This window comes from Typha angustifolia, chromosome 5 (assembly GCF_048772165.1).
Source record: "Typha angustifolia cultivar Huaian chromosome 5, ASM4877216v1, whole genome shotgun sequence".
Taxonomy (NCBI): domain Eukaryota; kingdom Viridiplantae; phylum Streptophyta; class Magnoliopsida; order Poales; family Typhaceae; genus Typha; species Typha angustifolia.
The window spans coordinates 5,682,427-5,697,688 of record NC_133243.1 but is presented as its reverse complement, the minus strand read 5'-3'; the positions used below and the strand labels follow the sequence as shown (position 1 = coordinate 5,697,688).

Genomic DNA, 15,262 nt, shown 5'->3' with positions numbered 1-15,262 from the left:
GCTCCGCCTACTCCCTGCAATGCAACGCAATCTAGAAGATGAGTATCTAGATTTGACGGTGGTCTTGCTGATGGGATCCTTGTTCTCGAGGTTGAGCAGGCGTCGCGTGGTTTCTATGTCATATATTAATCAATATTTTTATACAATATATATAAGATAAAATTTTTAATTTTATAAATAACACAAGTAAACGAAGTCCAACGTATCACTGGCCACATTAAAATATACGACGATACATAGGGATGAAAACGGATCGGATACAGATCGGATAGTGTTCAATTCATATCCGGATCTATATTTTTTATTCGAATACGGATTCGGATACGAATATTTGACGGATAGCAAAAATTAAAACCATATCCTAAGAAAACGGATACGGATCGGATAGTTTTCGGATACGGATCGAAGATAGTGTTCGGATAAATTTTCGGATCATAAACAGATACGTATCAAATTTTAAACAATTAATATGAACTTACTACGAATATCAATCAAGTCTAAAATCATTCAAATACAATTTGAACAAAACTTAACGTATTTGAGAGCTGATTCATTGGCAAAAAGATAGTAACGGTGCAAAAAGAAAAAACAAAAGAAATTATAGACTTTAAACAAATATAATATGCATAAACAAATGATCTAAACCTTGATCAAAAAATTACAACAACAATAATGAGATTCTAACTTTGCAACCATAAAAGCAATAACGTACGGCCAGATCGGGGTTGAATGTAACGTTTGATCTCCTTTGTGGTAATTTACTACTGAGAGTCAAGATGGGGACTTGGGAAACTAATTTTGAGAAGTTATAGATTGATTCTAAAGATTATGTAAATCTAGGGAAATATAACCTAATCCACGACGAACCTAAGTAAGGTCCTGGCTCAGCTGACATTTGCCAAATCAAAGAGAAAGTTAATACTGGGCTAGCAAAGTTCAGCTTAAGCCCCAAGTTTCAACATCTCTTGATGAACTTAATCTCGCAAGCAGTGGCATCTTCAGATAAAGAGGAGGCGGACTCAAAAGACTGAGATCCACCACTTCTACTCCCCGTTTCCCTGATATCCTCAACCATCTTATGCACAACAGCCATTCTTAGCCTATCCTTGGGCTCATGAGCAACACAGAGCAAGGACACCTGCAACAAAGCCACCATCTCATCCTCTACCTTTTTACCACCGCCCAGCATCTCCATGTCAAACACCTCTAACGTCCAATCTTCTCTGACCCTCAGAGTCTGCACCCACTTGGGCAAATCTTCTTTGCCATCCTCTAAGGATTTCCCAGTCAGGATTTCTAGCAGGATGATTCCGAAGTTATAGATATCGTGCATTTGGTTGTCCTATTTTAGGGAAGGAGGTGAGAGGAGAGGGAGGAGGGAGAAATCGGAGATGCCTGCGTTGCCATGGGCGTCGATCAAGATGTTCGATGAGGGCGATAGAGATTTGGGGGAGATGGTGAGGCGGTGGAGGCGGTGGGCTAATTTTAGATGGAGGCGGCGGGCGGTGAGGGCGGTGATGGCGATGGATCGAGGACCCGTGGAGTGAGGCCGGTGGAGGAGAGCTGAGGTCGACGAGGGAGGGCCGGAGGAGGGAGGCGGTGAAAATGGGTGAGCCGGTGAGGCCGTGAGGGCTAGCAGTGAGGGTGGCGCCACGGGTAGCAGTGAGGGTGATAGAGATTTAGGGGAGATGGTGAGTAGATGAGAGATAGAGGTAGGGTTTAGTAACTTTAGTTGGGTATTTATTTAGCGGGTAAACGGATATCCGTTATTCGAATCTGTATCTGATAAAATCAACTAAACCCGTATCCGTATCCGGATTCGAATTTTTTTCTAAAAGGCTATCCGTATTCGGATCCGGATCCAGATATTTTTAGAAATAGATATCCGTATCCGAATCCGGATCGGATAGGATTTTCCTATCCGTATCCGATCCGATCCGGATCGGATAGCGGGTCGGGTCGGACTTAATCCGACCCGTTTTCACCCCTACTGATACATCTTAGTTATAAATACCCGCGTAAGAAATTCTATCCAATTTATGTTATTAGAATTAATATAAATAAGTATAATTATAGAAACTAATATTCATAAGCTCCTTCATGAATTCGGGATCATATACTAATTTAAAAATATTTTCACTTAAAAATAGTGAGCATAAAGTTGAGCAATTATGCACCTCTATAGTATAAAAGTAATTTTAAAAATATGTAACATGATGTACAAATGCCAACTATGATCATAATAATACATCTGTATAATATACTCATTAATGTCTATAACTATAACTCATATGTGTTAATAATAATAAATTTGACATGCATCATCTGAAGACATCAACTTCTCTACCTCAGACTCAGGCAGAGCCATAACCATAAACAACAATAAAGCTCATACCAAGCAACACCGATTGAGAAGGAAAGACATCCGGTGGTAGAATCATCTGCCTATTACTCGGCAAATAGCATTATCGATAATCTACCACTATAGTTAAGGATCTTAGTCATAAGCTCATCACCATCACAGGAGTACTTACCACAACAAAATGCTACCCATCCAAGCTCTCGGCTCAAAAATCATAGCACCTCATGTGTGAAAAATACGAATCCACTCAAGAATGCTCTGACCTTACATCATGGATACTGCTAGGTCTACAATCCTACCTCCTAATAATAGTTTAAAGATTATTTAGTGTCTAATCTCCATATTCAACAGTGTTACCAAACTCAAACTAGCTCACACGATCCTTAATAGTCCTATCCTAACCTCATGAGCTCAGACATTGGCAGATATAAATATGTTTACTATATATATTCTACCCCCGGCTTTTAATTGAGTAAATAAACAAGAATTGTCGAGACAGGACTTAATATATGCAAGTGGTGCAATGATCAACATCGTCAAATAATATGACATACACATCAAAATTATCATATTTTAGGATGCACCATAATTATGAAGTAGTAAAATATATAATTATGTTGACTAGTAAAGAAATATCTCGATATACAAGATACGAATACGATAAAATCATAAAGTAAAATATCACTTTTAGTATTATGCTACTCCTAGACAATGGAGAACTTACTCGCCTGACTCTGCTGTCATGGGATCACTTCGCTTAGTTCATCATCAAATTTATTGATTTACTAATTATCGTCGATTTAAAACTAATAAACAAAGACAACACTAAATTAACACAATATATTGAATACTAAAGCAATTTAAAATAATTACTAATTCCATTTAATTTCCTATTATGAGAAATTAATAAAGGTATCTCATACCACAGTCTCATTTAATATAGATTCATAATAAAATTAAAACTAACAAAGTTATGCATCGAAGATGATTAATATTTAAAGCTCAACTTTACAAGGATAATTAAATAAAAAGACTGAACTAAATTAACACAATTTAAAGAATAATTAGATCACCTGGGTTAGCCTAGCCAAAGGCCCAAAGCAAAAGATTAGGCTACAACCAACCCGAAGACCCAACACTAACCCACCAAATTAGGCCCAAGGCATAAACCAACTGAGGCTGCCACTTAGGCTGAGCTACCTGTACCCCTACCCACAACCACCTTGGGCACTAATTGGGCTGGGCCGTGGGCCCGGAGCTCAACCCAACCCACCACTATTGAGTGGATTATCTTCACGCTATTTTCTACAAATAAAGTCCAAAATGTAAATATTGAAATCTAGGGGTGTAAATGAGCTGAGTTCAAAGTTGAGAATATTCGAACTCGGCTTACCTACGCACTGAGCTGGGTTGGCTTTGGCAATGTAAATTAATTTAAGAGATTTATGTTATAGCACTAAAGACCATTCTAAGTTCATTATTTTCTAACGGTGATACTTTATATTTAAAAAACACTGCTATAATAACTATAGATAAATTAGTTGAATTAATTATATTTTAAATTAGTTTGAGTCAAACTTGAGCAAGCTAATTCTATCTCAACTTGGCTTGATTAAGAAGCATTTCCTTTTTTTACCACCTTGCCAAATAGATGGTGTAAAAGAGTCGAGCCTAAATATATAGGGTCGGCCAGGTTGGACGATAATATTGAGATTCGTAACTCTTTCTTTCTTGAGGTTGGACTAAAGTTATTCAATCAATTTAAAAATTAAATTTTAAATATAAAATATAGGATTTAAACAGATTATATATATATATATATATTAAGTCATTCTAGCTTGGCTCGGCTTGATTAATATTTTGAGCTAGAACTCAAACCGAGTCGACTCATTTAGAGCTCAAGTTGACTTGGAGTCGAGCTAACGAGTATCGCAAGCTAGCTAGCTAGCAAATCTTTTGAAACGTTGGAAGCTGAAGGTAATTCTCTCTTAAAGGAAAAGGATAAATCCAAAGATGGAACTGCTACTGCCAGCCAGAACATCTCATCACTTCTTGTTGGTCTAATCATGAATTAGTAAGAACAAGTACAATTTGTCAAAATAAATATATTTTAGAAGAAAAAAGAGCAGTGGCAGTAACGAACTGGAGTTGTCCTTTTACATCAACTGTCGGCACAAACAATCACTTCAGAATAGCCTAAGAGGTTCTTTTCACGTCACTGCCAAGTATTTGATATATATGTATATATATATATATATATATGTTCACATTTTATTTTCTCCTACAATAATCAAGAAGGATGAATAAACTAATCATCGAAGTAAACCAACGAAACTGATTTACAAATTACGCACTCAAGGAATATGGTAGAGGTTTGAATGCTTCAACCCATGAGTGACATTGAAGTGCTTCAAAGTCCTCGCCCACCTCTCGTTGTCCTTAAGCAAGTGCACCGCTATCGTCCCCGGCGTGAAGTCCTCCGGCTGCCTCCCCCTATAGTTAAACATATCCGGATAAGTGTTATACCTGTTCACCCCCCTGTTCGCAGTGTTCAACCACTTGCCCACGAAAATGTCCTCTGCTCCATTCTGATCGTTCCGGATAACTTCCGACGTCGAAATCCATTGTACCAAGTCCCAGGACAAGACGTATCCCATCCCCGCCATGAAGGGCGGCCGCTCTCGGGGCGCTTCCGGCGGAAGACCGAGCCCGAAGTACATGTCTTCTCTCGACTTGTTCCTCAAAGCATCCGCTAGCTTATCCAGCCGGAAATAAGCATCGTCGTCGGCCTTCATGACGTAGTCGTAGGGCGTGTCGTTAAATAGATGTGGAAGACTAGAGAAGTAGGTGTACGTCTTGCCGTCGTTCATGTTCTCCGTGCAGTTGAGGATGATGATGTCGTCGTAGCGGAGTATCTCGAGGGCGACGAGGATCTGGTCCTCTTCTTTGGAGAGGGCGCAGAGGACGAAGCGGATGTCGATGCGGGCGGCGGCGGGGCCCGGCTGGAGGGCGTACGCGTGGCGGATGATGTGGCGGCGAGCGTACTTGCCCGGGACGGTGCTGATGCCCATGAGAAGGCTGAAGTCAGGCGCCGGGCCGCCGCCATTGGCGGCCGTGTTGTTGGCGAGTGATTCGGCGGGGAGGGCCGGGCGGCGGCAGGAGGTGAGCCAGGAGTCGTAGGGGCGAGGGAGGAGGTAGACGAGGGCGAAGACGGCAGGGAGGAGGAGGAGGAAGAAGAGGGGAGGGTTTGAGCAAGAAGATGTCTTGAAGAAATTAGAAGAAGACATCGTCTTCTCTTTTAGGAGGGTGGTGTTGGAGGCAGTAGAGGAAGAGGAGGAGTTATATCTGAGGAAAGGATGAAAGTCTTGTGGGTCTTCGGGAAGAGTTTACTTGGTGGAAGAGTTTACTCGGTGAATGATCTAATAGTCATTATACGACTGGATCAAATACTAGAGTTTTTGACCAAGTCTTAACGCCTTTAATTACAACGAAACCAGTTTGTTTAATTTTTAACAATTTTTTTTAATAATAACAACATCCTAAGTTTAGTGATTTTATCATTAAACCCCTTCTTTTTCCCAATAACTTTCATATCACCTCTTCCTACTTCGGTATATCTAACTCTATACGTCTTTTATATACCAAATTACAAAAGAGTCCTGAAATATTTCTAATCTGGCGTCATGAGAACCAAATTTAGTAAAAATACCCTGGGAGAAGAAAAGATTGTTGAAGAAGTTTGAACTTTATCATGATACTTTACTTTAGGCAAGAGGACTCTAGAAGTTAGGACAAGTGGAAAAGAGAATATAAGGTTATTTTATATATTTTGAAAAGTAAAGTTTAGCAACCAAATATTCCTCTTTATATACAATTTCATCATAAAGTAGTTAATTAGTTTAAGTTAACTTAATATGTTATTTGAAAAATCTTGACTGCATTTTTAAATATAAAGAAAAATTGTAGTCTATACTTAACCAAAAAGTTAAATATTATTTTATTTCTAAAATAATTAAAATGTCCTTATTTTTAAAATAACTAAAATACGAGAGGTTTGGTAAAATTTAATAGCAAAATATTTTCGATATATATTAATTAAATTATATGATTTGGTTTATAAATACTAAAAATATAGGGTCAAAATCATAATTTGTTTGAAAGATAGGGTGATACTAAACGTAATCGAACACGTCTCATTAATTGAAAGCTGAAATCTTCTCGGAATGATACGTGTAATAATAATAGCATTGATGGAAGCAACGTCAAAGCAGAAGCCATGGCTAAACTTAGGTCAGAAAGAACTTTTGTTTCTGGTGTTAAGTCGTATTTATATTAGGTGGCTAATTTTAAATTAAAGGACAACGTATACACTAGAGCACCATTCCAAACACCTATTTATAGAAATACTTTTATAATATATTGTGAATAATTTGATATCAATATCACCACCATATTTTAGTGAGGGTGACATTAATCATATCATTGCCACCTATCCGTGATATAAGAGGTCGTGAGATTGGGGCGATTATGCTCGGGAGCTCAGCGATGTGTTGGCTTGAATGACTGACCAAACAGTGCTGACACTTAGAGTATTTGTGAGATTAAGCGTATCATTTATCTTATACATACTAAGTACTGTTCTATTAAGCATATCAACCAGTACAGTCTAGTAATTGAGTCCTATCTTTCTATGACAATGGTAATAGATTTCTCATAAAAATTAATATTGATATTTGATAAATTTTTTATTAAATCATTATATATATGCATAGTTTGAGTATTTCCTGTAACTCAATTTTTATAAGAGTTGAATCATATTATTCGAGTTATATATATAAAAAAAACTACTCATTTGTTTAGCCTATGATTAGCCATAATGACTAATAAATTGCTCTAAAAGTTGAAGTTATCGAATACCAGTGATTTTTATATTTAATATCCTAATATTCTTTTCACTCACATTTGAGCACAAACATTTTAATATACCAAAGAAGTAGACTTAACCTCAATGGATTAAAATTTTTACAATTTATATGACAGATGGGTCTAAAAGAACTTTGTATATTTGATTTTGATACTATAAATTAGACATTTTAGAGGCCCAATAATTTTATATTTTATATTTTTAACAGTTGGAGAATAGTTATTTAACTATATAGACTATATAATTATAACAATAAGCACATCAACAAACTATGCCAACCAACCTACCAACCTAAGTGGTCATCTTCTTCTGAACTATCCCTCAGAATTTATCTAAGTACTAAAGATCAATGGTGGGATGCACTTATCTCTTTATATGTACTAAAGTAGGAGTCTTTGGGACAATTAAGAACGTACAATAATGTAGTGCAATCCATGACAAGAATAGCACGCTAGCCTATCCCAAAGCACTCAGAATAACATGGAGATAGAATGATTGGATAGTTGGCTTTGGGGAGTTCTTCGTCCTTTATTCTACTTATTGGTGATAGTGTTCGTTTATGGAGGATAAATCTACAAATAAACCCACAAAATGATAAGAGGTTATGCCATCGGATTCCATTTGCATAGTCTTTATTGGTTAACATCACATCATATAAGCTGGAGTTTCCACTTGGATGGCATCCTTTATATATCATTAGATAGTCTTCTTTCCAAAGTAAAGCCATATAGAGAATCCATTTAGCAAAATGTTATTTATAATTTTCTCTAAATCAAATGGATCATTATAAAAGGACAAATATAAGGATAATTTCTTCAAAGTTGAACCAAGGTGGACCCCCTTGTGTATTTTTGTCCTTACATAGTAATATTTTTTGTGAATAAAAGGATGGATAAATGAGCCTTCACTTTGGACTTGATATAGATAGAATCCAAAGTTAGAAATTTCATTGCATTTAATAAAGTAGAAATTTTGGAGTCAATATATTACAATATTGAATATAAAAAAGAGAGCTTATATTTATATATAGCAAAGAATTACTATTAACATATTATTATTTTTTTGACAATTATATCATCTTAATTATTTATCAAGTAATATATATATTTTTAGTTAAATCTATTACAATCATATCTAAGAGATGAATCTTAGCAGAAGAAAAGAACTGGTCAAGCGCATGTAATATAATCTTCTTGATTAATATGTTATTTTTTTAAAGTTTTTTTTTTAGTATGAAAACTGGTTATCATAACGGTTAAAATTATAAATTTTAGAAGTCATTTTGAATAGATTAACAGTGTGCATAATACCTTTTATTATGTAAATATTATTTTCTTATAAAATATTACCATTATTTAATAACTTGGATATTAAGTAGAACTCATAAGTTTAATTCTTATCAAGCATTTTATTTTACTTAGAATCAAAATATTAATATTTGGTTTTAAAACTCATGATCGCAAAACCGAGAATTCAAGGATATCAATCTCCAATCTAATTTAGCCAACAATCTGCTAACTAGCCTTGAGTTTATTATATAATCTCCAATAATATATAGGGTTTAAGAGAACGTGAATATAAGGCATGCTCGTACCTTAGACACCTTTATATATATATATATATATATATATATATATATGAATTGGAAAATTATATTTAAATTAGTTAAATTCCAATCAAAGTTGGTATCATATAATTTGGATGATCTTACACCCCTACTGCTGTAATGTCACGTAAGTCAACTTATACAATTAATTACCTTTTATTTCCTTATATTTAATTGGTTTAGATTCATCTCCAATTAAATAACCTGTGAATCTGTGATCTGTGGGCCTGCTATTCCTAAATATATCTTTAGGGATGAGTTGTGTTTGTGCAGAGCTCGTCGTCGTAGGTTTAGTAATTAGTACTCGTGGTTTAGTTGATTCCGAAGTTGAAAGTTGTGAGGATCTGTTGTATAGATCCGATTATTTTTATATTTGGAATTATTATCTATTTTTATATAGATCGGATTATTCTATTTTCTTGACTAAGGCTATCAGAACAATCAAGCCAGCTCAAACTTTGCTCAAAAGTGAGCTAAGTTGAGCTTGATCTTCAAAATATGCGTGATAATAAGACGGCTCGATTCAATAAGCTCGATAATGCTCAAAATAATTATAATATGAGAGACACCGAACTTGCCCCCTTGTGTTACTGCTCCCCTATAGTTGCAACTATCACTACTATCCTTCGTCACTTCCCTTGCCACCAAGTTTTCTTCGGATAGTGAAATTACCCTCTTACCTATCTATCTCCCTCTTTAGTCTTTCTGATTGTCGCCCATTGGCTTTGGTTGTTTCATTGCCCTTTTTTGTTTCTTTCTTTGCACGATTGCAGTCTGTTACCGGTCTTAATCTACTAGACACCTTGATTTTAAGGGATTTTCATCCTTTTCATATATTAGGCCCTTTTTTTTTCTATTTTTGTTGGCGAGTTCTTGCTTAGCCGTTCTTCTGGAATTCATAAGATCGTGTCTTGAATTGCAGGCTAGAATCAAAACTTTCTGCTCTTGTGAATCTTTTTATAGGCTTTGCTTCTCTCATTAATCCCTTGTGTGCCCTTGGGCTTGATAACCTATACTTATCTACATGGTTGTCCATAGTAGACTAAGTGTGAGATTTGCGTTAAAGAGTCAATACTCTACCTCCCTTAGACATGATCATTAGGCCTAACCCGCCCAAACTCGGCCCGAACCCGCCCGGTTTTAACCGGGCTAAGCTCGGCCCGAGCCCGATATGGTAGTGGGCGGCATGGGCTAAGTCTTTGCCCGCACGGCTCGGCCCGAAAGCCCGATCCACTGCTCTTATCTATAGGCCATACATATTCATATAATTATTTTAGTCCCACATTGGATATTTAGTAAACTATATATCAATATATATGTATGTTTTCATGAAAGATAACTAAAATATCTTCATATAAGCCCATTAAACTAGGCCTAATAAAATATAATAATTTTTATATTTAACGTATTATGTTAGAGCCATTATACCTAACCCAAGCCTAATATGTAATGGGCTAGTGGGCGGTAACGGGCTAGAATATTCTAGCCTAGCCCGAGTGATTGGTGAGTCGGGCCGTGAACAAATATTTAAGTTCAATTGGCCCGAAAAGTCCGATCCAAACCCAGCCCGACCCGCCCGATGATCACGTCTAACCTGTCCAGTCTATCTTGATATACCATTGATAGTTAATAAATTATCCTAGCATACAAGCTTTTCATAAATAATAGAAAAATAAATTAAAGTGTCCAAAATATTATAAAAAAAGGTTTTCTCCTCAAAAGGAAAAGGAGGGTGTAAATTTCTCTTCAAGGATTTCATTTTGGTAGGCAGATTCAATTGATTCAATCTGGAAATGAATGAAAAATAATAGAATTAAAATGAATTCTCTTCTTATTGATCAGGAAATCCTTTTATTATTTTATATTTGTCTAATTTTAACTTAGTCATCAAGAAGAATATAATTATAAGGATTTATTTTAGTCTTTTACCCTCACATATAACTCCCACAAATCCAAATCTCAAATCTACTTCACCTATCCTTCTTGAATCTAACCAAATAAACAAAAAATTAGTTGAAGTCTTACACCCATTTAACTGTTCCAAACAACTGATCTGGGGATTTTTATTTATTTTTATTTTTTTTCCAATTCCATGGGATTCCTCGATCCATTTGAAATCATAACAAACTTTTATGGGTGTTTACTTGTAACTCATCATATGCTAAACTCGAGCCCATCATGATTAATTGGCCCAAACTCTTTAATCCCTACTTAAACCAACTGCTTGATCTGAGCGGTCCGTTTTCCCCCGTAAGACGCAATCTTGGCCGTCCAATTAATCGACACCCTTCCCTTTATCACCCCGGAAGAATTAGGGCTTCTCGTCGTCGTCTCTTCGAATACGCATCTCGTTTCCTAAAACCCTAATTCGCGGCGGCAATGGTGAAGGGGCGGGAAGGGGAGCGCGTTAGGTCTCAGTCTTCTTCTCTCAAAACCCTAGCCCTATCCTTAATCCTAACCTTTTCGGATCTTTACTTTCTTCTTACAATTCTCCGATCCATCGCAGGTTGTATGTCCGCGGCACAATCCTTGGATACAAGAGGTAAGCGAGATCTCTCTAGACTTGCTAAAATTTCGCTAATTTTGTTGATCTTTTGTGTGAATTTTCGTTTCCCTTGCGTGGGATCAGATCGAAGTCGAATCAGTATGAGACCACGTCGCTTGTTCAGATCGAGGGGGTGAACACCAAGGAGGAGGTCGCGTGGTACTGCGGCAAGAGAATGGCGTACATCTACAAGGCGAAGACGAAGTCGAAAGGGACCCATTACCGATGCATCTGGGGTAAGGTTGCCCGTCCCCATGGCAACAGCGGCGTCATCCGTGCCAAGTTCAAGTCCAACTTGCCCCCCAGTTCCATGGTGATCCTTCAATTTATCTTATACTTGGATGTTACTTCATGAATCTGTTAGCTGTGTTGTTTATTTTCTTAATCTTCTTTTGCTTGCAGGGCGGAAAGGTTAGAGTTTTCATGTATCCAAGCAATATTTAAGGTGATCTTCTTTGCCAGGGACAATTTAGAGTTTTCCTTGATGCCCTGTTAATTAGTTAATCTTTTCTTTTTCGTATTTAAGCTGCCAATTTGATGTTTTAAAGATCAGCAACCTTCACATTGTTTGAGACTGGTAAGGAGTGAAACGAAATAATTCTCCTTTTTCATTGTTTTAGTGTGTCAAATACAAATAATTTCATATTCAAGTCATCCCTGCAATATATACATTCACATATAAATGTGTGCTTGATTCTGCAGAGTATCTAATTTTTAACAGAGAAAAGGTTTTTAATGTCACTTGTGTACTTGAGTTTGTATGGTGGTAATGGTGGTGGTGAGTTTCTGTTCATGATGCATCCTAGGTAACAACTAAAATTGAAGTAACACTAAGATGAAGTGATCTCTTGGAATTAAATTTTATTATTGACTGAAATCTTATGTATTCGTCATGTTACGTCTGAAGATAAAATCTTTTATTTGCTAGTATTTTTATGTGAATAAGTTTTAGATATAAAAATGTGCGGTTTATCATATTCTAGGGCATAGAATGTGGCTTCCTGTTATTTATGAGAGTTACTAGTCTACTAAGTTCCTTGATATTGTATTATCATTATTTAAGCTTTCAGTGAATGTCGAGCCAAAGTCATTGCACTTATCAGTTGTCTGTATCGCTTTTGCATATATGTACGCAGTTGCTTGCTTCTGTGCATCTGCTCTTCTTAATTCCTTATGTGAATTTTCCTATGTGAGGCCTGAAACGTCCTTGGTTTATTCCTGCTCCGAAGAAGTGTCTTTCTAGATCCAAGAGGTTGTGATTAGAATTATTGTTGATGCTACTAAAAAATAACTTTGTAATACTCTTACCATTCTTTTTAGAGATTGTTCATATGCTTGCACTTCGATGTTAATTTCTGTGGAGCGACTAATGTGTTGTTCATGTTCTTGTGCAGGTTTTTCCTAGTACTACCTTTTCTTTAAGTTGTGGTGCCGAGCTGAAGAGTTGTGAGTGAAGGTGGACACCAATTTCAGTTACTGTTGGACATTTTTTTACCTGAAAATTTTGATGTTCTATGTTTGGATTATTCATAATTTTACTAGGGGTTTTTTTGATCTGTTGGGTTGCATTGATTAGCTTTATTTCCTATTCTGGTTGTGGTGTTTGGCTATTTGGAGAACTAGAGCAAAAGTTGTTCATGGCATACTTATCAGACTGAACCGGGTGGTTGGCCCGGTGAACCAGCCATCAACCGGTTTGGTTTTGTTATCGGATCTGGTGACCTGACTTCTAACCGGTTAACAGATGGGAGATAGCCACTAATTGGTAGTCATTATTGCCTTTTAAGTTTCAAAAAATCATCACAATATTTTTCATCTTTGGCAATGGTGCTTGGAAAATTATCAGAAAAGGAAAGCTTTGTTTGGTTTACGTTTTGTGATTTTAATATCTACCTTCTCTTTATACTACATATGCCTTTGCAGAGATTAATTATATCAATTAATTACTGCAATATGTTTACAAGACAATCCTAGTATCTTGAGTTTTGGTTACTATATCTCTTCTGGAATGTATTCGGAAACATTCTCTGGCAATTGGCTTTTCAATTTGAGAATGTAATCGAAATTTAGCTCTTAATAATTAAACTCTTTTGTATATTGACGAACTCAACCTGTCATTTTGGAAATATATTTCCCTCTATATTTATCTCGCTCACTGTCTTGGTACATTGAAGTCGGCAAAGTTGCAACTCGGACACCAACAAAGGGGACCAAGCAAGCAATTTGCATAATTTTTGTGGATAGGAATATCGTAGAAATTTATCTGAAATAAATCTTGCTATTAGGACCTATTCATGTTTCCTTGTCTCTTATCTTATCTACTTAGCAACTATCGAATCATATGATAATATGGTCAAAACTTTATTCGTATCATGAATAACGTATCTCCAGTTCTCCACCCATCCACTGGTAGCTCTCCTTACTTAGCCTATACAAATGCTACAATTTTTATATAGTTCTCGCAAGGATTATATATTATATAGATTCGTATTTAGGATTGGAGTTTCAGATCTTCGATCTTAGCCACTTCTTGGCTAAGAAATCCACATCACTCGTTTCCTTTCGTACGTTCGTTAAGCACATACGCTGTTCGTGAGAGTTACACTTTTGGCTTCTATTACCTGCAAGTAGATATGCTTGACAAATAAAGGAAGAGAACGAAAGCATTTAATCACCTAATTCTTTTCCTTTCTCTTTAACTATATATAACTACGAAAGAGACTACGTATTACAGCACATCAGTAGTTCAGTTCACTTGCAAGTTACAACTCTAGCCTCGTCTCAGTTAACTGGCCTTTATATACGACGTCTCTTTCCCTGTCTATCTATCCCAAGCCCATGGATATGGAAATGGATGGAGAAGAGCTCAACCTAGGCCTCGCTCTCAGGCCATCGTCGCCGGAGCCGCCCTTGTACTTCTCCTGCCACTACTGCAGTAAGAAGTTCTTCAGCTCTCAAGCGCTAGGAGGCCACCACAACGCGCATAAGCTCGAGAAGAGCCTTGCGAAGAAGGCGGCGGCTGCCATGCACCTGCATGCAGGCGTGAGAGAGGAACGAGGAGGGAAGGAGCAATGCAATGCTGCGTCGTTGGCAAGGGGTTGTAGTGTAGAGAGTAGTGACGAGATCACTGATGAGATCGACTTAACCCTGAAGCTATGAATTTTATTTTCCTCTGTTTTGCTTGTGCACATTTCATACACACATATATATATATATACCTATAAATAAATCATGCTTAAATCATTACAAGTATGTATCTATGTCGTTGAGCATGCCATTTTTCGGCTATCTTGTTGGTCATTTTTAGTAGACAGATGTAAATTTTCTTGCTTCTAGACACAGCTAAATCCTAGAAACAGTTGTGGAAAGTGATCTTCAATTTGATTTTCTTTTTAGGAAGCGAACAGCTGCTGCATTTGATTCTTTACCCTTCCTTTGGCATTTTATCGCATCATCATTCTATGTTTTGTTTGAGCCAACTTCAATGATATCTGAAGTTGCTGCCTGCTCTCCGACATTAGAGAGTATCTTTGGTAATTAAGCTTGTCTTCCAACATGCATATGTGGAGTTCTTTTCCCTTCAAACAAGTCAGCTGAAACTTTTGTTAAAAGTTATGTTCTATTAGATCTTTCATGATTAAATATGAATAATTCAATTAATAGCCCAAAGATCACCAATATCGAATATTTCACAAACAAAACTTGATATGATTTGTTGCTTAAGATGACATACCTCGATTAACAGCAGAAGATGTAATGGTTGCCATCTTCTTTCTTCCGACTCTTGACGGTTGTTATTCTTCTCAGAATTCAGTTTCTCTCTCT

At 36.6% G+C, this 15,262-nt stretch overlaps 3 protein-coding genes across 3 annotated transcripts; 2 read left to right on the top strand and 1 right to left on the bottom strand.

The window, feature by feature from the left end:
• Window positions 1-4,491: 4,491 nt before the first annotated feature.
• LOC140760288 (uncharacterized) lies at window positions 4,492-5,756 on the bottom strand. The gene has a single exon (XM_073097194.1). It carries the CDS (start codon window positions 5,647-5,649, stop codon window positions 4,717-4,719), a length of 933 nt encoding a protein of 310 aa, XP_072953295.1. The 5' UTR covers window positions 5,650-5,756; the 3' UTR covers window positions 4,492-4,716.
• A 5,422-nt stretch (window positions 5,757-11,178) lies between these two features.
• Window positions 11,179-12,993, top strand: LOC140760132 (large ribosomal subunit protein eL33w-like). The gene is made up of 5 exons (XM_073096959.1): window positions 11,179-11,303; window positions 11,399-11,434; window positions 11,522-11,750; window positions 11,840-11,882; window positions 12,832-12,993. Exons 1-4 carry the CDS (start codon window positions 11,272-11,274, stop codon window positions 11,879-11,881), a joined length of 339 nt encoding a protein of 112 aa, XP_072953060.1. The 5' UTR covers window positions 11,179-11,271; the 3' UTR covers window position 11,882; window positions 12,832-12,993.
• Window positions 12,994-14,275: 1,282 nt separating this feature from the next.
• LOC140760427 (zinc finger protein 4-like) lies at window positions 14,276-14,596 on the top strand. Its single transcript, XM_073097363.1, has one exon. The coding sequence runs from the start codon at window positions 14,276-14,278 to the stop codon at window positions 14,594-14,596; it is 321 nt and encodes a 106-aa protein (XP_072953464.1).
• The last annotated feature ends 666 nt before the right edge of the window (window positions 14,597-15,262 follow it).